This window comes from Myotis myotis, unplaced genomic scaffold, assembly GCF_014108235.1.
Source record: "Myotis myotis isolate mMyoMyo1 unplaced genomic scaffold, mMyoMyo1.p scaffold_m19_p_1, whole genome shotgun sequence".
Lineage (NCBI taxonomy): Eukaryota > Metazoa > Chordata > Mammalia > Chiroptera > Vespertilionidae > Myotis > Myotis myotis.
The window spans coordinates 28,130,003-28,156,561 of NW_023416313.1; the positions used below are offsets into that span (position 1 = coordinate 28,130,003).

General features: G+C 38.8%; 1 protein-coding gene across 10 annotated transcripts; it reads right to left on the reverse strand.

Moving 5' to 3' along the window:
• Positions 1–25,652, reverse strand: GNPDA2 (glucosamine-6-phosphate deaminase 2). Of its 10 annotated transcripts, none has more exons than XM_036332832.1 (9): positions 25,507–25,618; positions 24,558–24,625; positions 23,886–23,939; positions 21,787–21,945; positions 18,294–18,395; positions 16,641–16,823; positions 8,983–9,167; positions 7,495–7,669; positions 1–434 (listed from the first exon to the last, which is right to left on the reverse strand). In XM_036332832.1, the coding sequence occupies exons 4-9, from the start codon at positions 21,908–21,910 to the stop codon at positions 343–345; spliced, it is 861 nt and encodes a 286-aa protein (XP_036188725.1). In that variant the 5' UTR covers positions 21,911–21,945; positions 23,886–23,939; positions 24,558–24,625; positions 25,507–25,618; the 3' UTR covers positions 1–342. The 10 variants fall into 10 exon arrangements, with proteins under 10 accessions (XP_036188725.1, XP_036188695.1, XP_036188646.1 ...); XM_036332802.1 differs by having other exon boundaries at positions 25,495–25,593; XM_036332753.1 differs by lacking the exon at positions 24,558–24,625 and having other exon boundaries at positions 25,507–25,607.
• Positions 25,653–26,559: the final 907 nt, after the last annotated feature.

A 26,559-nucleotide genomic window follows, 5' to 3' on the forward strand; every position in this document is an offset into this window, starting at 1 on the left:
TCCCCAGTGTGGAACCTGCAGGAGGCAGCCAATCAATGATTCTCATCATTGATGTTTTTATCTCTGTCCCTTCCTCTCTGAAATCAATAAAAATATAATTTTAAAGACTTTTTAAATGTTTAAACAGTCATTTCATTTCTGTGCTGTTTTATAGAGCGGCTATGTGGCTTCAAATAAATAGCTGATTATATGACCCAACTAATTCTAACCCTAGTATAAAATGAACACATTCTAAATATGGAATGTTTAACATAGATATTGGACTTCAAAAGTGACAATCTTCAAAAATTCCCGTGTTTTATAATATTGCATAGGTGCAAATTCATGTTACAGAAGTTCTGTTCATTCAAGCAGAATTTTGCTCCAATCTCCTTCAGTTCCTTCTTTCATACTGTACAGTGGATCCACAAGTTTATTGTGCACATGCATTAAACCTTAAAGAAAAAAAGCACAGTTCTAATTTTTTAAATTTTGAACTATACATTAGAAAACAAAATATTTTATAAGTATATAGGTTTCCATCTGATATAAAATACAAATAGAGACATTTCAAAATGTTTAGTTTTAACTACTAAATACCAATTTATAATATTTATGAATCTAGAACTAGAATTTGTACAAGTTCTTTTGGAGTAACCAGAAGTAGGAGTTCATGTGTTCAGAGCTTCGGTATGACAAAATGACAGATTTTAATACTGACTTGGTTAATACATGTAATTACATGTAAGTTTTGAGTTCAATCCTTGCTCATTTCTTTGCCAGACTCCAGTGAAGGGCTCAGTAGAATACTGTATATCCATTAATCTGGCAAATTAATTTCCACTGTTTTGACATGTATATTTACAATAGGAGTTGATTACAAGCCACACCGAGGAGGGTTAACTAAAATAATACAGAAGAGAACCTATATTAAATACTAATTTCCAAGTAGGTTTAAATTTCATCTTAAATTGGTGTGTTTGTAAATTATTCTTAAAGCTTCTTGGGAAATATCTCCCAGTTATTAATGTCTTAATACACACATACTGTATATCTTTGGGGGAAACAAAAAAAATTGTCCCAATTAGTGAACTAAAGATTTTATATTTTGGAAGTTAAAGAAATGAATTAAATTTCTCAATTAAGAACAAAGGCTGGGGAAAGGGTTTCAATGCAGTTTTCTCAGGAATGGTATTATTGGGTTGGGGAGACAGGGTACTAATTGGTTAGTAAGTAGATGGTCCTTGTTCGAAAAGCTGCAAAAGCACTCTAAAGTGTAAACGGTGAGGATGACCTGCTTTTAAGAAATAAGCAAAGACAGGAACATGCGAAGAACACTGAAGTGTTCGTGTAGTAGGAGAAAAACCAGAAGCGAAGAGTCTTAAAAGGAGAGAAGACAGAAAACTCATTAGTTCATCTCAAGATGACAGACTGCTAACTGCTCAACAGCCTACTTCAGTGTCTAATCAGCAGATTAAATTTAACAAGGTCCAGACCCATTTGTTCCCTTCCAAACCATTTCTTTGCAAGTCTCGATATATGGTGTTATATTTCAATGAGCTGCTAAAGCCAGACCACTACAATCTAGTTTTTCTCTTTCCTTTTTAAATTCAGCAGCAAGACCAGTTTGTACTACATATGCTCCTTGACTTATGATGACGTTATTCCTCATTAAGCTCATAAGTTGAAAATATTTTAAACTGAAAATGCACTTAAACTACCCCAGAGGATGGGTTCTTTACCCTCATGATCACATGGCAGACTTGGCTGCCCTACATCACAAGAGTATCTTACTGAGTATAAGTATCCCAGAACAAGATCAGAACTCAAGGTAGTTTCTCCTGAATGCATATCACTCTTCTTGCACCATTGTAAAGTCAAAGTGAGGGGCTGTCTGTACTTTCCAAATAGATCCCCAACTAGAGGCCCAATGCACAAAATTCATGTAGGGGGCGGGAGGGTCCCTCAGCCCGGCCTGTGCCATCCTGCAATCCGGGACCCCTCACTCCTAACCGGCCGCCTGCTCGCTCCTTACCGCTGGGCTTGCCACTCCTTGGTGCTGCCATGGAGGCAGGACAGGCTCCTGCCATGGCTGCTGTGCTCGCCAGCTGTGAGCCTGGGTTCTGGCTGAGTAGCGCTCCCACTGTGGGAGCACACTGACCACCAGGGGGCAGCTCCTGCATTGAGCATCGACCCCCTGGTGGTCAGTGTGCATCATAGTGACCATTCTGGTCATTCCACTGTTATGGTCACTGGGCTTTTATATAATAGGCTAGAGGCCTGGTGCATGAAATTTGTGCAGGGGGGGTGGCCCCTAACTGCCCCCCCTCCACTGGCCTGATGGCCCCTAACTGCCCTCCCCTGCCAACCTGATCGCCCCTAACTGCCCTCTCCTGCTGCCTGATTGCCCCTAACCGCCTCTGCCTCGGCACCCCACCACCATGGCTTTGTCCGGAAGGACGTCCTGTCTAATTAGCATATTACCCTTTTATTAGTATAGATTAACCACAGTTCATCTCCCCACTACTACCCTAGTTGAAGCCACTCTTCAAATCTAAATCAGTTACTTACAAGTCCCTACTTTTACTCATTTACCCCATTCCATAATAGTTTCTGCACAGTAGGCAACCTAACCTTTTTAAAACAGAAACTGGATTATACCATTTCCCTATTTAAAAATTCTCCAATTGCTCTGACCACTTGCAAAATGAATTAGATTTTATTCTGTTGTCTTTACCCATCTGACCGCATGTCCTCTCACTTTCCCACTTTTATGCTGTACTCATCCCTAGGTTTGTTGCTGTTACCCTAGAAAAGCTAAACTTGGTTCTAGTGCAAGATTTGTATATCTGATTCAGCCTGGAATGCTCTTCTCCTTAAGTGAAGTATGACTGTCTCCCTTTTGTTTATTAGGTCTTAGCCTAAAGGTCAACTTAAAATATTCATGCCACTTCACGTTCTTAAAGGCAGTTTTCATTCTTAGAAAATAGGATTTTCTACCATATTTCCAACTAGAAACTAGGTCCAGGACCAAATATTCACTGCCTTAAGTCCTGGGCCTATAAAGGTCATTGCACATAGTGAAAAGTATAATAAACATTTATTTTTAAAAGTCTATGAAGGCCCTGGCTGGTGTGGCTCAGTTGGGCATCTTTCTGTGCACCAAAACATTGTGGATTCCATTCCCAGTCAGGGCACATGCCTAGGTTGTGGGCTCAATCTCCAGTAGAGGGCAAATAGGAGGCAGCCAACAATTGATGTTATGCTCTTACATGGATATTTCTCCCTCTCCTTTCCTATCTAAAAATCAAAATCAGTAAACTTCTCTTTAAAAAAAATAATAAGAAATATGCTCAGGCCCTAGCCGGTTTAGCTTGGTGGATAGAGCGTCAGCCTGTGGACTGAAGGGTCCCAGGTTCTATTTTGGTCAGGGGCATGTACCTTGGTTGTGGGCACATCCCCAGAAGGGGATGTACAGGAGGCAGCTGATCGATGTTTCTCTCTCATTGATGTTTCTAACTCTCTATCTCCCTTCCTCTCTGTAAAAATACAATAAAATATATTTTTTAAAAAATATGCTCAGCTGGCGTGGCTCAGTGGTTGAACATCAACCTATGAACCAGTTCAATGCCTGGGTTGTGGGCTTGATGCCGAGTATGGATCGTGCCGGAGGCAGCCGATCAATGGCTCGCTCTCATCATTGATGCTTTCTCTCTTCCCTTCCTCTCTGAAATCAATAAAAATATATTTTTAAAAATAATAAAAAAGAAAAATTCTGAAGGTTTAGTGAGATGGTGATAATTAGCTTTTTAAAATGTAAAATCAAGATGGAACAAAAAAAGTTCATGATAATGTTTTAAAAACGTTACCTCAAGCACATAAAACATTATTTTAAAAAGTAAAAATAGCCGAAACCGGTTTGGCTCAGTGGATAGAGCGTCAGCCTGCGGACTGAAAGGTCCCAGGTTCGATTCCGGTCAAGGGCATGTACCTGGGTTGCGGGCACATCCCCAGTAGGAGATGTGCAGGAGGCAGCTGATCGATGTTTCTCTCTCATCGATGTTTCTAACTCTCTATCTCTCTCCCTTCCTCTCTGTAAAAAATCAATAAAATGTATTAAAAAAAAAAAAGTAAAAATAAATTAAGCACTAAACTTTTTTCCTGTGGTATACTTTTATCTTTCAAAAGGTATATATTAAAATAAACTTTACTGATGATTCTTACTATTTAAATGTATTAATCTACATTTTCTTCAGGAGCTAAATAAAACCCTTTAAGATTCCTGGTGATGGCAGAAGAAAGGGTAGTGATGTGAATGCAATTTGAAGAATTAGAGATAACTGTAGGATTCATACCCTCCAGTATATATTGAAGTGATACAATAAGTCAATGAGGATAAGGCAAATATAAATTACAGTTATTATATGTCTACGTTCATGAATAACAATTATTCTACCCTACATCAAAACACCTATTGTAAGATGAGGTCTATATACAGCCCAGAAAAGTATCTCAATTCCACTTTCCTCCATATTGAGGAGGCATCCTGACAGAGCTGATGTCCTGAACTTCTTCGGCTATGTACAGCTCCAAGGGGAAATAAGAGTGTCCTCAAAGAGGCAAGGCAGCAATTTTCTCATCAACAGTTGTACACTTCAACATGTTTCAGAAAAGCTTAGAATCTGGATAGTGAACTGAAAGAACTAAATACATACAGTCATGTACTTCTGTTTTAAATTAGCTTTCACACATGTCTATACCCTTTTGGAAGCAATATAATTTAGACCTTACCATAGCCAGAGCTTACTCTTCTTTAAGGCACTGTAACAGTGGACTGAAGCCTAGACTGCAGATAAGTCTGATTTCAGTTACCCAGCTCACCCACATATGAGCTGTGTGACTTGGGTAAGTGATTTAACGAGTACCCACTTCACAGAATTGTGAGAGATAAATCAATTAAGTGTAATGTGATTAGAATAGCACCTGGTCATCTAGGTATGGCTATTAAATACTTCACTAAAATGTAAAAACGTTCTGATAACCAAATTAACAAAACCAGACAAGTAAAGGGGTTTATCTGGGGATTTCTGGTACTAGAAAAATGGCAATGTTAAATGAATCTCCTTAAAACTGTCATTAAAATCTGTGGATAATCTATTATTAACTTTTTCAAGTAATCTGACATTTGTGATGAAATCTGAAGGATTACATGGAACTATATGGTAAGACTCTATGCAAGAGCTCAGTCTTATTCACAACTCATCACAGATATTCTCTGCTTTTATTTGTCAAACTAGAGGCCCAGTACATGAACTTTGTGCACAGGTAGGGTCCCTAGACCTGGCCAGCAATCAGGGCCGATCGAGGCCTTTCTTTCCCTGGCTGCCCCACCTGCCGGCCGGGGCCTTCTGTTGTTCTGCGCTGCCCTCTGGTGGTCAGCACACATCATAGCGAGTGGTTGAACTCCCGATTGGTCGAAATCCCAAGGGGATAATTTGCACATTAGCCTTTTATTATATAGGATTACTAAGAAGCTAACAATTTTTCAGTTTATTTGATATATGTATAGCTTGGTAAAAAACTAATAATTTACCTGATAAAAAAATAAATGACTGGAAATAATCTAAGTGTTCCACACTAGGAAATAATTAAGTAAATTATGATATGTCTACTTGACTATTATACAGCCACTAGAGGCCTGGTGCATGAAATTGGTGCAGGGTAGGGTCCCTAGGCCTGGCCTCCCTACCTCCTCCTTCCCTGGCTCCCTCAGCGCCCTGCCGCCGCTGCTGGTTGCCCAACATGTTCTGCACCGCCCCCTGGTGGTCAGCGCACATCATAGTGAGCGACCAAACTCCTGCTCTCCTTCCTGGTTGAACTCCCGAGCAGATAATTTTCATATTAGTCTTTTATATATATAGGTTAGAAATACTTCTGAAGAATTTTTAGTAAAATAGGAAAACTTTCACAACACATAAGTGCAAATTACAAAAATATGTTCACATGATCAAACTTTAGTTTTAAAAACTAGACTATTTTAACTGTTTGCCAAACTTTTATTTGTGCCACCTTCCAGATTTTTGACATATTCAGACATTTACATGAATTATAAGTTATGAGTTTCCTTTAAATTGACTTAAAAACTTTGAAGTTAATTCATTATATTTCACGAATATGAAATGCTGAACTATTAGACTGTTACAATTATTTTATGTACCACCAAGAAAAAAAATGCTACTAGATAAACTGATATGATACCAATTTTAAATACATTCCAATTATGGACGAGATAAAAGTGAAAAAAGTGTGTCTAGGAAGCAGTAAAATATGGTAACTTCTTTAACCTTGATATCCATGAAATACTGGTTTGATTGGTGCAGTATAAATTTTTTAATACTTGTTAAATAAACACAGTTACTAGAGTAAAAATATAAAGTTTATATTCACATACTACATACTTTATGGATAATTCACCTACATGTATGACCAATTACATAATATTTTTGTATCAGCTATATAATACAGCTGCTTTATAAAGAGTAGCTATTTATCCCTAGCTGCTTTGGCTCAGTGGATAGAGCGTCGGCTTGTGGACTGAAGGGTCTCAGGTTCGATTCTCCTCCAGGGCACATGCCCTGGTTGTGGGCTTTATCCCCAATAGGGGGTATACAGGAGACAGCTGATCAATGATTCTTGCTTATCATTGATGTTTCTCTCTCTCCCTCTTCTTTCCTCTCTGAAATCAATTAAAAAAAAAAGAGTATCTATTTATAGAGCTTTTTTATGTGTGTGTATTTATATATGGAGTGGAAAAGCAGGGAATGGCTTCTAAACTGAATGTACTCAAAATTTCCCTGGAAAATCTCTATAATTATTACATCAAGCATATGTGCATTTATAAATATAACCTGGTATGGTAAGATTTAAGAAATGCTGAACTAGACTGCATGAAGAAACAAGAGGAAAATACACATGCAGAAGTCTCAGCAATCAAGCTGCTGCTAACTTGTGGAGTTTATGCCATACTGTTTAATACTTAACCATTATAACTTTAATATGAAAGAGTAATTTGTTTGAAATTTTAATAATTAAATGAGATAGTGGGCAACCCATCTTACTTGCTGATTAGATTCTAAACATAGCCTGGGGAGGGAGGTGAGACAGATAAATAAAAATCAGAAAGCACACATATTTCCTTTGTTTGATTTAATTTTGTATATTCAATATGAAAGTAACATTTTTATTAAATTTTGGATTTTAAGAAAAATCTTATTTATTGAAAATATAGATTGAAGAGATTCTCTTCATAGAAAAAAATAGTAAACTATCTGAAAACTATTACATGACATGAGATATTCTTTGAATATCATTTCTATTCCTTGGAAGAACTGGCTACTGGGTCAGCACATGCCAGTTTTTAATAGGCCACAGTGTAATTCTACAATCACATTAAATTTCAATAGTCATCTACAACAGAACATTCTCACATTCTGCTTTTGAAATGTAAATGCTCACCTTTAAAGTATTTCACAGTTTTAACTCTTAATTCTAAGGTAGCATCTTCATCACACACAAAAATAGTTTGGGGATGCTGCTGGAAAGCTGAAACAGTCCACATGTGATTGACTCCTTCCTCTATTGCTTTGTAGAGAGCAAATGCCTTGTGGGCGCCTGTTATGAGGATCATGACCTGAAAAATCATGAACATTATTGTTAATTCTTAAAATATCCCACATGACTGAGAGGCTCTATTTTTCTTTTTAAACAAAGACTTTAGCACCAATATTGTTCGGAGGGTAAAATAAAAATAAACAGCTCCATATTTCTTCATAGTACAAGGTACTTCTATAAAGTAACAGGCAAGCACAAAGTATATCTCCTGGTAAAATAACATCTTGTTATAAAATATTATTGAATATATCTTAATGCCTATGATTATTTTTTTTTTAAAATATATTTTATTGATTTTTTACAGAGAGGAAGGGAGAGAGATAGAGAGTTAGAAACATCGATGAGAGAGAATCATCGATCAGCTGCCTCCTGCACATCTCCCACTGGGGATATGCCCGCAACCCAGGTACATGCCCTTGACCGGAATCGAACCTGGGACCTCTCAGTCCGCAGGCCGACGCTCTATCCACTGAGCCAAACCAGTTTCGGCCCTATGATTATTAACATTAAATTCTGATGAGCATATAAGGCTGACGTGCAGAAAATCTGGGAGAAAACAAAAGGGCTGTTTTACAAAAGCAGAATTACAGGTCAACGAAGAATTGATATAACCAGGAATGATATACCAAATTGTTCTAGTCCAGATAAGCAATAAATATTACTTTGAAAAACTAATCTAGAGCAAGAAGCCTGAAGACTGTTTCACTGTACATGTGCTATCTAAAGGTGTCTTGAAAGAAAACCAGGTTTAAAGTCAGAGAAAGACAAGTACCATGTGATTTCACTCATATGTGGAACCTAATGAACTAAAAAACAAGTTACAGACAAACTCATAGATAAGAGAGGCTGACAGCTGTTGGGGGCCGGGGGATGCTGGGGAGGGAGTTGAGTAGGGAGGGTGGAGGGATAGAGCCAAACAAGATAAAAATACTCATGGGCATGAATAACAGTGTAGTGACTGCCAGGGGGTAAGGAGGGTAGGAAAGATGGAAGAGGGTAGAGGGAGGATAAATGGGGATGGAAGGAGACTGGACTGGGGGTGGTGAATACACAATACAGTGTATAGATGATGTGTTGTAGAATTGTGCACCTGAAACCTGTATAATTTTGTTAACCAGTGTCACCCCCATAAATTCAATAAAAAAGAAAAAGAATTTAGTTGAATTCCAAATATGGCAATGAGACTGACAGAAGTTATTGAATGCTAGATAACAATAAAAATGTGGACAGAATGAAAAATGTGGACAGAAAGTATCACTAATTTAGCACCACAATTCCTTCAGTATCTATTGATATCAAAGAAAAAAACATTAAAGAACATTTAATTCTTACTTCTCTAGCATCCATCACTGTCCCCACACCAACTGTTAGAGCCATAGTTGGCACCTTTGATAAATCTCCATCAAAATATTTAGCATTTGCCAATATGGTGTCCATTGCTAGGGTCTTTAATCTTGTCCTTGATACTAAACTGGATCCTGGCTCATTGAAAGCAATATGACCATCTGGACCAATTCCTTTCAAAAGAAATACACACAGACACACACATAGAGATAAGTAAATAAGGCTCTCAAAATTAAAAAGCCTTTAAGACCAAGAAACAGTTATAATCACACCTACCTTGTTTATTTGATAGCTGAATTTCTAATGCTGCATTAAAATATTTGTTCCTGTATTTGATTCAAAAACTTCAAACTTTTTCATATGCTTAGCAATAAACTAGCATGATTCCAATAACAGTAAAATTAAGTATCCTATATAATAGAGTTACCTCTATTATATGCAAATTGAACTTCATGCCCTTGCGTCATCAAAAGATGGCTGCCCCCACATCATCACAACATGGCTGCCTCCATGTTGTCACAAGATGGCCGGCAGGGGAAGGCCGATGGGGGCGACCAGGCCTGCAAGGGAGGGCAGTTGGGGGAGGGGGGGCCAGGCCTGCAAGGGGGGGGGTGCAGTTGGGGACAACCAGGCCTGTAGGGGAGGGCAGTTGGGGGTAATCAGGCTGGCAGGGGAGGGCAGCTGGGGGCGATCGGGCTGGCAGGGGAGCCGTTAGGTGTCAATCAGGCCGGCAGGGGAGCAGTTAGGGGGCGATCTGGCTGACAGGCAGAAGCAGTTAGGGGCAATCATGCAGGCAGGCAGGTGAGCAGTTAGGAGCCAGCAGTCCTGGATAGTGAGAGGGATGTCCAACTGCTGGAATTGGGCCTAAACCGGCAGTCGGACATCTCCCGAGGGGTCCCAGATTGAAGAGAGTGCAGGCTGGGCTGAGGGAAACCCCCGCCCCAGTGCATGAATTTCGTGCACAGGGCCTTTAGTCTATATATAAAAGCATAATATGCAAATTGACTGGACAGCGGAATGACCGGTTGGCTATGACACGCACTGACCATCGGGGCAGGTGCTCAACACAGGAGCTGCCCTCAGCCCACAGGCCCCGATCACCCAATGGGGAACAGGGAACTGGGGGTGGGTGGTGGTGGATGCGGGCAGCACCGGAGCCCCAATCACCCTGCTGAATCAGGCCTAAAGATCACCCTGCTGAATCAGGCCTAAACCGGCAGTCGGACATCCCTCTCCCAATCCAAGACCGCTGGCTCCTAACTGCTCGCCTGCCTCCCTGATCACTCCTAACCCCTCTGCCTGCCTGCCTGATCGCCCCTAAAAGCCTCTGCCTCGGCCCCCACAGCTTGGTCCAGAAGGACGTCCGGAATGACGCCTGGAAGGTTGTCTGGCTGTCCTGTCTAATTAGCATACTATGCTTTTATTATTATAGATAACAATATTTATAAAGTACTTCACATGCATAATCTCAACGACTTATATTTAATAATTTTGTGAGACAGATTAGGCATACCTATTTCCCTCATCTCTCTACCTTTTTTTAAGCTCAAAAGGAAATGCTGAAGGATAATATATGACCTGTCCAAAGTAACAATTTAGTAACTAATGAGAAGATTCAAATCTAAATGTTCTGATTCCTAACCAAGTGGTCTTTATACTCACACTTTAACTTGTTTGGTTCTAGTCTAGATGGGGCAATTAACTCCACCTTCTCCTCTCTGTAGTATAATTTCCTCACTTATAAAAGTTCTAGACCAGACAAGATATTATCTAGGGCAGTTTTCCTCAAACCTTTTATTACTGTAACCTCTTGTAAGAAATAATCCGATGCTGCAATCTAGTACACAGATACACAATACACACATAAATATAACTAAAACAAAAACTGCATGAAACAATACCCTTCCTAGGAGCCATACAAGCTACTTTGGATAACATTCCATTTCTTTCACAAAACACAACAGGGAAACACTACATGTGCCTGACTATACTGCTTTCATGACTTAATAGTGGGTGACAACCACAACTTGAAAATACTGTTTCAAGGAGATCTACTGCCAGCTCTAATTCTATGACTGTCTCTAAAATTTAGGTAAAAATATGACATTCCTTATTTAAAGAAAATTGGAAGTATATCTGTTTATAAAATCAAGAATATTTCCATGAAATAATAAATCAATTTTCATTTACATGTACTAGTCAGACTTCTGGCATCCTCAATCAAAAATTAAACCCACCAGTTCTCTGAGCCAAAATATCCATTACATTTATAATCTGCACACTTAATGATAGATATGAGTGTTTTACTGACTCTTAACACACAATTCTGACAAAGTAAAATATGACAAAGAGTAACCTGGTTTTGAAGGAAGAAAAAAGAAATGAAAACCTTGGAAAGCACATGATACTACTTCCAAAGCATAAAGTAGGAATTTTTAATGTGGAGAAATAAAGGCAGACCTACATGAGGTTAATATGTATGGACTGTTTTCACTAATAAGTACGTATCTGCTTGTAAACACAAGTTTTAAATTATAGATACACACATGTCTCTCTAGATTGTAAAACTGTTCTGTTTCACCTCTTAAGTATACATCTGCCCAAATATTTGTATTTCTCTAAATATGTATAAAGTGGAAAGGATGTAACCAAGAAAATAAAAAGTTCCAAGAAAAATAGGAAGTCCTCCAAGATCAACACTAGTGGTCTCACTGACAGTTTGGGTCATACAAATGTGTACAGCAAAACTGAAATGATCAGCAATTGTTCATGATGGAAAGGGGTCAATACATTCCTTTACTGACCATGAATAACTATCAGAAATTGAACTTCCTAATATAAAATTGTATTTTTTAAATGTTCATAATGTTTTACAAAGCTTTATAAAACTTTCTTGAAAGTAATCATGAAATCTAAAAACCATAGCTAATTCTTATTCAGTTTTTAAATTGAAACTAAACTATCAAAACCTTTATGAAACATCTCTAAAACCTCCATCTGGATTGTACAGGGTGAAGCAAAAGTAGGTTTACAGTTATTTGTATGGAAAATCATACAATAATTCACTAATACAAGAATAAGCTGTTTCACATAGAACTGTAAACCTACTTTTGTCCCATCTTGTATATCTTTCTTGTGCTCCTATAGATCTATAAGGTAGATTGTAAACTTCATGAGAGTAAAAACTTTATCTTCTTCATTACTGTATCCTTACCATTTAGAACAAGGCACACAGGAGGCTGAATAAATGAGCGGATGGTTGCTATTCTTTGATATGCTCAGTCTCTCCCTCCTTCTACCCTGCTCTGCTCCCCTCACAACAGGGGCTAGAACAATCATAATACTTCTATGTCTCTTACGCAGAATGATTATGGTCTAGGGATAAGTGGATGTCCCAACCTGAAACAATTGGACCTTCTCTCCAGAAAATCTGAAACCGGACCAGGGACGCTGGAAGAAACAAGGCACGCAGAGCTGAGGCATTTGGTGAAAGCACTGCGGGCGAGTGCTGATGAGTTCCTGCTTCGGAGATCCGAGGCTCCTGGTTCTTGTTCTTCCAAAGACTTGGGTCTTTGGGTTGTTTTTTACAACTCTTCTATCCAGTCTAGAATCATTTTAATTAATTCACTTTTGGTCCCAGTAGATTATGTTTCTTGCAAACTAAAGTATCTAATCAATCATGTAACCAAAGTGTTAAGGTTTTCTCCACTGTCTTCTTTTTTTCTTTTTAAAAACAAATCATCTTAAGATGATTTTCAAGTTCATAATGGCTTTGGAGTGTGTTTATAAAATTCCATGTTTGTGTATTTTATTGCTGGAGTGTGTCAGGGATGGCATGATATACCATATTTTTTTCTCTCAACACTTTTGTCATCAAATGAAAAATGAGAACTTCTGAGAGTACATTTCCTCCTTTTTCTTTTCTTCAGAGGAAGGGGAACGGGACCTCCTCCTGCATTCCCCAGGAGTGAGCAATGTGGGTTAAAATACTTCAACTCCCCATTTTGGCCTCAAACCCAACCTGCAATCTCTAATCCAACTTTACCTTTAATAAAGCTGGTATTTTGATCCCATTTGGCTCAGTTCTTAGTGTTTTTATTAAACAAACCCTGGAACAAAAGAAGGGTTAGTGGTAAGACCCAGATACCAAGTCTCATCTTGAAAATCCAATGATAACAAACCTAGATCAACAAAGGTAAAAAATCAAATGAGATTCTTTCATGAGTACACATCCAATAACAGAGTATCCCAAACAGTAAAAAGTTCAAAGAAAATGCAATAAGCTAACTCTTCATTCCCTATACAGAGAGTAAGCATGTCCTCTGGATGGTAAATATAGACTCAGACTCTGCATCATCACATGATTACAAATGAAGATGTTAATGCAGCGGTTCTCAACCTGTGGGCCGCGACCCCTTTGGCGGTCGAACGACCCTTTCACAGGGGTCGACTAAGACCATCCTGCATATCAGATATTTACATTACAGTTCATAATAGTAGCAACATTACAGTTATGAAGTCGCAACGAAAATAATTTTATGGCTGGGTCACTACATGAGGAACTGTATTTAAAGGGCCAGAAGGTTGCACTGTGTTAATGGAAGAGGCAGGAAAATCCTCTTAAATTTTTTTGTGGAGGGAGAATTACTACAGAAAACTTAAGATAAAAATTGGTTAAAAAAACAAAGCAAAGTTATTTCCAGTAGTAAAAGTCAGTGATAAATAATTATAATTTATGCACCATTTGTTTCAATAGTTAAGGTGGCTTATAGTGAGGAAATGCACCAAAAAAATTGAGCTAAAAGGAAATGAGAAGTGACTCAAAGCTATGGGGAAAGAAGAAAGTTGTACTAGAAATCTTTGATAAGGGAGATTCAGCCTTAAATATTATATTAAGCTATAGATGCTTTCTGGAAAGAGATCTTACCAGTTTTTCCCCCCAGTAAATTCCTGGCAATGAGTCCCTAAGGGATTTGCTACCTGGATCCTCTGCAAATTCAATGAATAGGAAAAAAAGTCCTCAATGAAAAAGTAAAAAAAAAACGAAAGAAATTCTTCCTGCATTAAATAATGAATCTCTAATAACTACATGCCTTTTTCTATAACAGTAGATGAGTGAAAATTCCTTGCAATAACTAAGATAAGCAGTTCAGGTATATTATATTACAGTAATTCTACGAGATTTGGTATGGATTTTAGGAAATCTAAAGAACACATGGGGAGTGCACTCCTTAAACGTTCTCAAGTGCCTATTGCCTTAGTCTCGATACTGGCAGGTACAAAGAGTAATTATCTCAGAACTGAGACACACGAACAAACGTGGAGTGCAAATGTTTTCCAGGAATGTTGAGGCAATATTAGCAAATTTAATTTAACACACTGATAACCTTTTTAAAAAATATATATTTGTATTGATTTCAGAGAGGAAGAGAGAGGGAGATAGAAACATCAATGATAAGAGAATCATTGATTGGCTGCCTCCTGCACGCCCCCTGCTGGGGATTGAGCCTGCAGCCTGGGCATGTGCCCTTGACTGGAATCAAACCTGGGAACCTTCAGTCCCCAGGCCAACGCTCTATCCACTGAGCCAGACGGGCTAGGGCCACACAGATAACTTTTCTACTATGAAAAGCAAAATAGTCTAACTTGGGATTCTTGCTCAAATAAAAGCCATTCTATCTACACAAGAAAGTAACTGATATTGGTTCTGCTAGGCAGAGATAAAAATACCAGGTTTGTCTCAGTGGATAAAATGTTGGCCTGCGAACCTAAGGGTCCCTGGTTCAATTCTGGTCAAGGGCATATAACTCGGTTGCAGGCTCCTTCCCCAGCTCGGGCCCTGGTCAGGGCACATGGAAGAGGCAACCAATCTATGTGTTTCTCTCACATCCGATATTTCTCTCTGCCTTTCCCTCCCCCACTCTCTCTAAAAACCAATGGAAAAATAACCTCAGGTGAGGATTTTAAAAAATCCCATAAAAAGAGACAATTTTAATCTTTCTGGATACCTTTATAGGCAATTCAGTAAAAAGGCAGGAAATTTAGTAAATTATGGAACAATTATTTCAGCATCCCCAGTTCAGAGAGAAAAGACTGAACTAACACTTAATGGAATATCAACTATATACCAACCACTGTGCAAGGCATTTTATACATGTTTAAACAGTTAATTCTCACAAATTATGCAATTGTTAATATTAATACTGATTTACAAATGACTTAGTTATTCTGAACTGCAATTAACTTATCAAGGTCATACATGTAAGTGGCCAAAACAGGATGCAAATTTATTTCTGACTATAAAACCCAATTTTCCCTAAGGACAACTAACAACCTCAACCATACTTGGCCACCTCAACCGTAAATTAACCTCATACAGCTCCACTGAAAATCTAATCTGTGTACTTTTCAGCAGTCTTCTAATAAATTAATTATAAGATAAATCCAGAGTACTTAATTAATTTAGAACTTTAGTATTTTTAGTTGAATACTAAAGAATCTGCCAAAAAACTATTTTAGGTTCAGTGTAGTTAATGATATTCTAATGTTACATACTATTTTAATGGTAATGAATTAGCTGTCTCATGCTCATACTGATGACAGAAAACTATGTTGTCATTACAAAGGAAGAAACTCCTCCACCTATTTTTAATGATAATTATGCACAAACATATACACACATATAAATTTCAAGAGGAATTTCATCAATTCAACATTTACTCACTTTGTAATTTATTAAGATAACTTGAGGCCTGGTGCATGATCCCGGTGGGGGGTTGGACCGAAACCGGCAGTCTGACATCCCCCAAGGGGTCCTGGGTTGCAAAAGGGCACAGGCCAGACCAAGGGACCCCATGGGTGCACCAGTCTGTGCATCGGGCCAGTTTCGGCCCAATCCCCACAGGCCAAGCCGAGGGACCCCACTGGTGCACAAATCTGTGCACTGGGCCTCTAGTATGCATATAAGACCTGTCGTTAATCTCTTCCTGCCCTTCCCCCTCCCCCCTTCTTTCCAAGATTCACCAGTCTGTTCCACATTTCCAAGCCTGTGCATTGAGCGTCTACCCCCTGGTGATCAGTGTGCATCATGTGAACGGTTGAACGGCTGCTTAGGCTTTTATATATGTAGATTATACTGCTTAATTCATATTAACTAAAGGCTGCTGATAAATAAAATCTTACATCATCCTTAATTGATTTCTTAGTGAGATAAAGTAATTTAAGTTACTAGTACAGAAATGCTAAAATGCACCTGTTCCACATGCAAACTTTTAGAGATTTAACCCTGTAATTTGATAAGAAAACTGGGTTGCAATGAAAGAAATAGGATAAGAATATCATTTAGAAAAAGAAGCACATCACTTGTTTTGTAAGATGTAGTATGCTGTTAATTCTGAAGAGGTAATTAGAAGAATTTGGCAGGGATTGGGACCTAGTTCTCAGGATGTAATTTAAACAACTTCAAATTGCAAACTTAAGATTATTTTTTGGTGAAAATAAAGTAAAATAGAAATCAGTAGCTGAATAAATGTGTATTGTAGACAAAGTTGTTCTTTACACCTACACAATGGTAAGATTTATTTTTTTAATTCATAGCACCTAACTGAAATATTAACAAATGATTAATGACAAAATGCTTTACATACCTCCAACAAAAAGATCAATTCCTCCAGCTTCTTTTATTTTATCTTCAAATGCATCACATTCTGCTTGTAAATCTGCAGCATTCCCATCAAGGATATGAGCATTATTAGGATCTATATCAATATGCTTAAAAAAGTTATTCCACATGTAAGAATGGTAGCTTTCAGGATGCTGTCTGGGAAGTCCTAAATATAAAGTTAATAAATAAAAATGTAATCATTTTCAGAAATAAATCTAAAATCTACTTTTCTGATTAAGCTCTAAATTTGACTTAAAATACATAATCTTTCTATACCATATTCAATTTTAAAGCATTTTTATGTGGAAAATATGCTAGGCATTATTTTAAGCACTGTACATACATTTGTTAAATCAATTAATTTGTATATCTATGGAAATATTATCACTCCCATTTTATAGATGAACAACAGAAGCACAGAAAAGTTAAATAACTTTCTTAAAGTCACATAGCTCACAGAAGGGCTGGAATTCAAACACAGAAGTCTACTTCATGTGCATTTAGCCATTATACTCCATTTCTCAAATATGTAAATTTTTTAAAATATATTTTTATTGATTTCAGAGAGGAAGGGAAAGGGGAGAGATAGAAACATTAATAATGAGATAGAATTACTGACTGGCTGCCTCCTGCTTGCCCACACTGGAGATCGAGCCTGCAACCTGGGCATGTGCTCTTGACCGGAATCAAACCTGGGACCCTTTAGTCCGCAGGCTGACACTCTATCCACTGAGCCAAACCAGCTAGGGCTCAAATATGTAAAATTTTAACTAATGGAATTGATTTATGTGTTAATATCAACATAAATTAATTAACCATACAACTAAAATGTTGGTCCATGTTCCTCCTGTATTCTTTTTATATGCCTGCAAAGTACATTGAATCACAACAGTTCTTTGGCTATCACCTAGGCTACCATAAAGTGTTTTATTATATTTAAACTAGAGGCCCGGTGCATAGGCCCGCTCCCCGGGGAGTGGACCTAAGCAGGCAGGTGAACATCCCCCAAGGAGTCCTTAGTGCTGCCACAGAGGCCTGAGAGGCTCCAGCCATCGCTGCTGCACTCACCAGCCATGAGCCAGGCTTCTGGCTGAGCGGTGCTCCCCAAGGGAGCTCACTGACCACCAGGGGGCAGCTCCTGCATTATATGCATCACAGATCTTTCTAGTGAAGCAAGTTAACAATCAACAAATTATAAAAGCATTACAACTACAAATATAGCCTTATACTTAGAAAACCTTTATTTTACTAACTTTTACATACATATTACTTTATTCCTCACAAGACTGGTTTTAACTCTGCTTTAAGGAAAAATACAAAAGAGAATGAGAAATATGAAGAGATTAGATCAAAGTTTTAAGACTGGTACACTGCAAAGCCCAAGATGAATACAGATCTTCGGATTTCTAGTCCCATATTCCTTCTACCATATTGTGCTGTTATCGCAAAAATAGAGTTTTTTTTTTAATAAACTCCCAACCTCATCACAAGGCTATACATTATATTCTAGAAATATATTCATACTATATTAAAAACAAAATTTCAAATAATATATTAAATATTCTCAAAATATAGTCATTTTATTTAATATATACTATATATGACATATACAAATAATACAAATAATATAGCTTACCTACATATTCATCCATGTTAAAGGTCTTCACATATTTAAAAGAAAGGAATCCATTCTTGTGGTATTCTATTAGTTTTTTATAACATCCTAATGGTGTACTCCCTAAAATAGATAAAAAATACACTTTCTAACATAAAAATCTAATTTAAATATTTACAATAACTTTACCCTATATTTCTTATTTATCAGGCAAACAGTTATTATTTTAAATATATACCCAATTAAAATATGTTGAATTAGTCTTTTCAAGGTAGAAATTTTACTAAACTAGAATTTGCTGATAAAGTTGGAAATCTGTCAATGAAAACTATAGTTCAGAAAATTATTCCTGAGTCGTTAGGTATTTGGAATTAATGTTGTACATTCCAAGATTAGAAACTTTTAGAGAGCACATTTGAATCTTTTAACTTAATTTACCTTTGGAGAAAAAAGTTGAGAGGATTTGTAGCATAAATGATACATAAATGGATCAAGTATTGACCAAGTATTGCAATCAAAAGGAAAATGAAAGATAAATTTAAATATTGTCCCTACTTTCAAAATAGATTCTGAACCTGGCCAGGATTAAGTTTTTAACTGGAGCTTGTTTCTCATTTGTTATCATGCATTATCTTCAGTATCTATCAACTAAATGTATAATGTAAAATGACTAAGAAATGGGATCTTGGCTTTGGGCACTTCATCTGAATTCCTGATTTATTTTATAAATGTAATTCTTTCACATGTTTTATAAAATTAAGAGATAGTCCTGTAAGATATGGTACAATAAAGATAAATGAATTTAGCCACTTGAGGATGGCTTCCCTTTGTTTTCTGAATCTGCTCTCGTTTGTCATCTCAACTACTAACCAGGAGATTAGATTGCCTGCATTCTTAGAGCAAGCACCTTGGTCCTCCCATCATCACAAAACAAAACACCTGCACACAGAATTCCTGACATGGCAGGCAGATGTATGATAGAGCTCTCTGCAAAAATAACACACACACACACACACACACACACACACACACACACACACACATTCTAGAATAGTAAAAAGACTGTCTCTCAGTTGAGATGACAATAATAGAAGTGCCTATAAATAATAACTATGATATATACAGATTCAGAGAATAGAAGACTATTCGATTTTCTTAAAGTTAAGCATACATATTGTTTTAAAATGCAATTAATAATTTAAAATTTATGTGGTCAAATTTTACAATTCCTTCTCAAAGATTTATAGCCTACTAATATAAAACCTGACTAAAAAATGAATGAATATGTTTTTTCTTTTTCCTTCTAAAAGCATATATATTCTATCTTTCATTGTTAAGGGAATAGTTATAGAAATCCCTCCTTAATTTAAGGCTATATAAATAAAAAGGTGAGAAGTTGTCACAATGGTGATAATAAAAAACATACATTTTCTGTTTTCATCAAAGTGGCTGAAAGATATGGTACAGGGTATATTGATGAAATAAAATTTGCTTTACTCATTTACTAACATAACTTTTAGCAAGTGCTTACTATAATTCTGATAAAACAAAGATTAAGACTACTTCTATCCTAACCCGGCTGGTGTTGCTCAATGGTTGAGCACCTACCCATGAACCAAGAAGTCACTGGTTTGATTCCAGGTCAAGGCATATGCCTGGATTGCGGGTTCAATCCTCAGTAGAGGCTATGCAGAAGGCAACCTATCGATGATGTTTCTCTCATCGATGTTTCTATCTCTCTATCCCTCTCCCTTCCGCTCTCTCTAAAAAATAAAAAACTTTTTTTTAAAAAAGACTATTTCTATCCTAGAAGAACTAAAAAGGAATAGACAAGTACAAAATAACCATAACACAAGGAAAATATTATAAATAACCTATAAGAAACCCAGAGAACTGTAGTAAAGCCGAGAAAACTATAGTCTTGCTTGTTGGAGGAAAGATCAGAGAAAATGGATTTCAACTGAGTCTTGAAGGAGTAGCATTCCAACAGTGGAAGATGGGGTAAGTTGTAATTGAGAATTAACAAAAAAGATGGGGGAGGAGTTTCAGAGATGACATTTGTATGCCTACCATGTGCTAGATGCAATGCTAGTGTTTTCATACATCAACTCATGCAAAGCTCACAACCTTGGGACGTTGGCATTATCTTTCCCATTGTGAAGAGGAAAGAATTGGGTCAAAATGATTAAAGAATTTGCCAAATATCACCTGGCGGTGAAGCCAGAGATTCAAGAGACTCTGGTTCCAGAGTTTTCATTATATAACATGAGTGAAAATAAAGCCAGCACATTCAAGACTATTCTTTGAACTAAGAGCAGACTAATTTGCCGGTCACGATTCAGTGTAGGGGAATGGTGGAAATAAGTCAGGAAAGTAGGTCAGGCCCACACCACACCATGCAGGCCCTTAAATATCAAACTTGCTAAAAATCACTTCAATAAATACATATTAGCAGAGATACTTCAGAAATTATGCTTCCTTGGAGGATAATTCAATACATCGTCTTACTTGCAATTACAGAAATGTATGTTCAAATTTCAAAAACACAGGGGCTGGGGCAGATGTATTAGTAGGCAGGTATACTACCCAAAATAAAGTGCAAGTTGTGTATCTAAATACACAAAAATATGTTTAGCACTGTTGGCATTTATGACTCCGAAGCCTTTCGGCCCTCACACTTAAATTACTGTTGATTTCTGTATCATAATTAAGACGGAGTGATTGAGTTAGCTAGCCTGAATGTAGCCCAGGTTTACAATATGAACACTGATACCACTGGGGCTCACATATCAGAACTGCAATGGCTGAGGGGACCAGCACTGGTGTGTACAATTTTAGAAGATCTCTCTCTGCCATTCTCATCAAGATCTACTGCACTGGACCAAAAACCAAAAAGTAAAATGAAAAAAAAAAATCAACTTGGTGAGCTAAAGGGTAACTTTCATAGAAATTATGCAAGTGGGAAATATGATTGTATCTTTTATGTAGTTGGCATGTATGGGGGGGGCAGGAAGAGAATATACTGTCTAAATAAAACACACTTAAGGAACTTTGATTTATTTAGTATTTACAGTATACAAGGACTTGCGCAAGCATGCTTATTGAGCCCCGAAACAGATGGTACGTTGTTATTATCCTTATCTTTCTATAAGGTGAGGAAACCGAGGCTTAGGGATATAGAACAAATGCCTTGCAGTAACAAGAAAGTAGCAGCTCTGATTCCAAGCCCAATACTCTCTCCTGTGGAAGTCTACAATATCAAATAGAGTGTCACAAGATCAATGACACTGCTTGGTTATTTTTAAAGAAAACCTTAACAGAGAACTAAATCCAATAAAATATGTAACAAATGCTTGTTTATCCTGCCATGAAAATATACCAATATGCAATTTTTATAATATTTACATAATAGGAAGAAAATAAACACAGATTCAGTCAAACATATTTTAGTAAAGGAAACCCTTCAATCTCATAACCGTTAAGTTTCTAAAATGAGGGAAAAATGGTGTATTACCTGTTGGTAAACCCAGAGTAAAATATCTGTCTTTTCCAGGTTTGAACTGAATGATGCGATTACAGATGTATTTGGCTGCCCATTCACTAGCCAAGTCATAGTTATCAAGAATTACAAGCCTCATTATGGTGATGCACAGCTTCCAGGACAAGTTCAAACCTAGAAAATCCATTTAGAACACTTTAATTTACCGATACTTAAATAGAAGTGCAACATACTGATGACTTCAAAAAAGACATTAATTAAGAAAGACGTGTATTATACAAATACAATCTGTACTTTCTTCTTTCTATAACCATTAATCCCCTCTCTGCCCTCTTCCACCTCCACCACTCTTACCCCCGCCCAGCCCTATCTCCGACCACCTAGAATCACCACACTGTTGTCCACATCCATGAGTTCTCTTTTTAGCTCACCCCCTTCCCCAAACACCGACCCCCTTCCTGGAGAGCTGTCTGCTTGCTCTCTATGAGTCTGTCTCTGTTTTGCTTGGTAGTTGTTTGTTCATTGTTGCAGATATGAATAAAATTACATGGTATTTGCTTTCTTTGACTGGCTTATTTCATTTAGCATAATGTATAATGTTCTCCAGGTCCATCCATGCTGTGGTACATTTACTAGTACAATCTGTACTTTTAAAATAATAATAATAGCTGTTCTCTTTTGAACAGACCTTGGTTTCTGGGCAATGGGCTAGGTTCGTGGTTGGCAAACTGCGGCTCGCGAGCCACATGCGGCTCTTTGGCCCCTTGAGTGTGGCTCTTCCTAAGCCTTTGGAGTATCCTCATTAAGTTAATAACAATGCACCTACCTATATACTTTAAGTTTAAAAAATTTGGCTCTCAAAAGAAATTTCAATCGTTGTACTGTTGATATTTGGCTCTGTTGACTAATGAGTTTGCCGACCACTGGGCTAGGTATATACTAATCTTTACAATAATCTGCTAAAATAAATATAATGCCTAGTCTTAGATGAGGCAGGGGTGGGCAAACTTTTTGACTGGAGGGCCACAATGGGTTCTTAAACTGGACTGGAGGGCCGGAACAAAAGCATGGATGGAGTGTTTGTGTGAACTAATATAAATTCAAAGTAGACATCATTACATAAAAGGGTACGGCCTTTTTTTTTTTTTTTAGTTTTATTCATTTCAAATGGGCCGGATTCGGCCTGTGGGCCGTAGTTTGCCCACGGCTGGGACAGACACTCACACAATTTAAGGTCACACAATTACTAAGTAACAAAACCAGAATTCATACCAAGGCAAATTTACAATGAAGACACCACTCACTGTCTCTACAAGGATATTGTATAAATCAACATAAACCTAAAGGCAAACAAAGCAGTACAGTACTCATTTCTTGGTTGCAAGTTAATGGTAGTGATGGTTACTCAGCAACTTTTGGATTATTTACTAAAAATCCAGAATTCTCCCTATAAATAATGTAAAAAACAAACCTCCCTTTATTAAATAATGTTCTTATAGAAATGATACCTGCACTTTAAAAAAATTCAATCAATATAGAAAGGTACAAATAAGTTTTAAAAAATCAACCAAAATCCTACCACTCTTAATTCTAATATTATTAGGTATACATTATTCTAGATATGTATGTAATGCACACATATAAATAGAATGTATACAAATAATTTTTAATAATGGGATCATACAAGACATACTATTTTTTGAGTACAGTGGGGTCTTGACTTACAAGTGTCCCGACTAACGAGTTTTTTTGAGCTATGAGCCATCTCTCGGCCGATTTTTTGCTTTGAGTTGCAAGCTCAAAAAATTCGGGTTATGAGCCAGCTTCAGATACCCCACCGCTAGTTGGTGCAGTGAAAGTCACAGTGATTTGACATACGAGTAATTTGAGTTATGAGCTCCGTCACGGAACAAATTAAACTCCTAAGTCAAGGCTCCACTGTATTTAAAGATACTTTTATTTGAGATAATTTTTTCATTTTTTTAAATTAAATATATTGGGATAATATTGCTTAATAAGATTATATAGGTTTTGACATACTATTTTTAATAAAAATCTTAACACTAAATTTTTCCTGCATTTAACAAAAGAAAAAGAAAACAAAATGAACTAACGAAACTGCTGATCTTTGGGGGAAATTTTTTCTTCACAAAAAGCAATTTCAATTCCTAAAAGAATAAAGTAAAGAAAAAATATTACACAAATATTAAAAGAGCAGTGTCATTTAAAAGCTATATGATTCCATTTTAAACAATGTGGACTGACCTACAATTATTAAACAGAAAAATACATTCTTCCACTTTCTTACATCCTGATTTCTGTAAGATGTATTATTTTTGTATTGTCAAGATTTACAACATTTACACTATGACTACAGTTTCCAGATTTTAATTCGTAGTTGTATATTTCCACAATTCCAGATTTTAACTTAGTTTTATACTTAGAAACTACTTCAGCAGCAGCCCTGAATTCTGTACCCACACACTTTTACATACATAACAAGTCAAATTCTTTAACGGGAGTAGATTTCATTACAACAAATAGATGGAACCTGAAAGATGTCTTTAGGACCAAAACAATTTATAATTCTGGCATAACAACTACTATGATCACCAACATCTAGAATTCTGGCACAGTAAGAGGTAAATCGCATTTGCTTGTTAAAAATATAGATTCGCAGGCCCCTCTCCAGACAGTATTTCAGAAACGGGGTCCCAGGGAATCCGCATTTCTACAAATATCACAGGAGATTCTTACTATTAGGTTAAATTGGGGGGAAAACACACCATACAAGATGCCTGCATTGGAAAGAGGTTCAAGCAAGTCTCGCAGATCAGGTCCAGGCGAGGCAGGTCTGTTTTTGGTGGTGGTGGTGGTGGTGTTTTGGGGGGAGGAGGGGAGGGGGCAGGTATGTTTTTTAAGCTCTTTGGAGAGCTCAGAATTCACTCCCCAAAGTTCCCACTGAATCACTCGCCCAGAGCACAGCAGCATGTTCCTGCAGCATTTATGCAGATTAGAGAATTTCTCAGACCCAAACTCCCGTGGCCTTGCCAGCACCCGGTAAACGGCCAGCACCACTCGGCCCCGCCGGGTGCTGATTCACTCCGCACGGCGCGGCTCGGGGAAGGGCGGCCGACCCTCAGCCTCGGAGCCGACGGGGACGCCTACCGGAGCCGGCTCCCCCGGGTGCAGGGTCTGCGGGGGAATTACTCCGGGATCCACGCTCCGGGCTGGCTCCCGACACCGCCCCGCCCCGCCCCGCCCCGCGAAGGGATCCCCATCCCCACAGCGAGAGGAAGGGGGTGCGCGGCAGGGGGGAAAGGAGTGCGGGGCTAGGGGGCGGGCAGGGAGGGTAAGGAGTTCGGGCCCGGGCGCCGGATCCAAAGAGCGCCCCGAGCAGCAGACAGGGCTGCAGACCCCCGACCCGGTGGCCGCTGCGCCCCGTCGCTGCAGAAGCCGAGGCCAGAAGCCTGTGAGGGCGACTTCCGAGTGTTTAACACGAGTCAGGGGAGAGCGCCGGGAGGGGCCCGGCGAGATGCGGTCACCCTCCCGCCTCCCTCCCTCCCCCCTCCCCCCACCCCCATTCCCCCACCCTCCTCCAGGCCCCCGGGACCCACTCCGCCGGGCGCCACGTCCCCGAATCGGCACTAAGCCCCCCGGCGGGGCAGGACCGGCCAGGTGAGCCCACCCACTCCCCTTCCCGGCCCACAGCCCCGGACTCACCCGCCGACTCACCTGCTCTTCCGGCACCGCCACCCCCGGAACGGCCCGCCCCTCGCAGCCTCCGAGCGACCCTGCCCCGAGCCGGAGACCCGGATGCACAACCGGACGCCGGGGGCGGCGGGGGGCGCATGCGCGGGCCGGGGCGGGCGGGTGGAGAGCTGCTTTGAAGTCCCTGTCGGGCTGCAAAGCTCACACAAAAGCATGCTCTGGTTGTTGCTCATCACGGCATGGCAATGCATCTCTTTACCGCAAGCAGCTGGTTGGCGTTTACTTGGCCGCACAACGACAGCCAAGCGCTTTTTCTCAACCAGCTCATCAAAGTTAAGTTTGTAAAGTGCTGCAGAAGGCAACATGTTTACAATGGGAAACCTTGGAGCAGCTCAGGAAGAGTAAACCCAGACTTTCATGGGCTATGGGCTTGTGCTGAATGAGTCTGAAAAAGGGGTAGCCCAGCCGTGTGGCTCAGTGGTTGAGCGCGGTCTGTGAACCAGGGGGTCAGGGTTGGATTCCCAGGCAGCTCATGCCTGGGCTGTGGGCTGGATCCCCAGTGGGGGGGCCCGCAGGAAGCAGCTGATCAGTGGTTCTCTCTCATCATGGATGTTTCAGTCTAGCTCTCCCTCTCCCTTCCTCTCTGAAATAAATGTGTGTGTGTGTGTGTATATATATATATATATATATATATATATATATATATATATATATATATATGGTTAAAGGAAACAGAATCACAGATCTTTGTTCAGGAAGGAGAAGGGCTGAGGAAGTGAAAGCAGCGATCACTCTAAAGGAGGGTTTGTGTGGCTTCCCTATGTCCCATAAGTAACACTTTAGAGTTCTGTTAGGAATGACAGTCTGTCACCAGCATGGACTCAAGGTCCTGTCTCCTTGGACACTATGAAGTTAGGATAAATGTGAAATGTAGTGTCCCCAAACTCCCGATCTGTAGTTCTGCACCTGGCTTGTACATCCAGCTTCTCTGCATCAGATGACACCCCCCCTTGCTTACACTCTTTAAGAGTACGATGCTCCATTCTCAATGATAAGACTTCAAAGGGCAAAGCTTCT

Bases quoted from the DNA above. Each gene is read 5' to 3' on its own strand.
- GNPDA2 (XM_036332763.1), bottom strand. From the start codon at position 25,624: ATGCGCCCCCCGCCGCCCCCGGCGTCCGGTTGTGCATCCGGGTCTCCG. The intron at 21,946-25,494 runs GTGAGTCCGGGG...TGGATTTTCTAG, and splicing joins AAGAGCAGGTGAGTCGGCGG to GTTTGAACTTGTCCTGGAAG. The intron at 9,168-16,640 runs GTATGTAAAGCA...TTCTTTTGAAAG, and splicing joins AATTGATCTTTTTGTTGGAG to GAATTGGTCCAGATGGTCAT.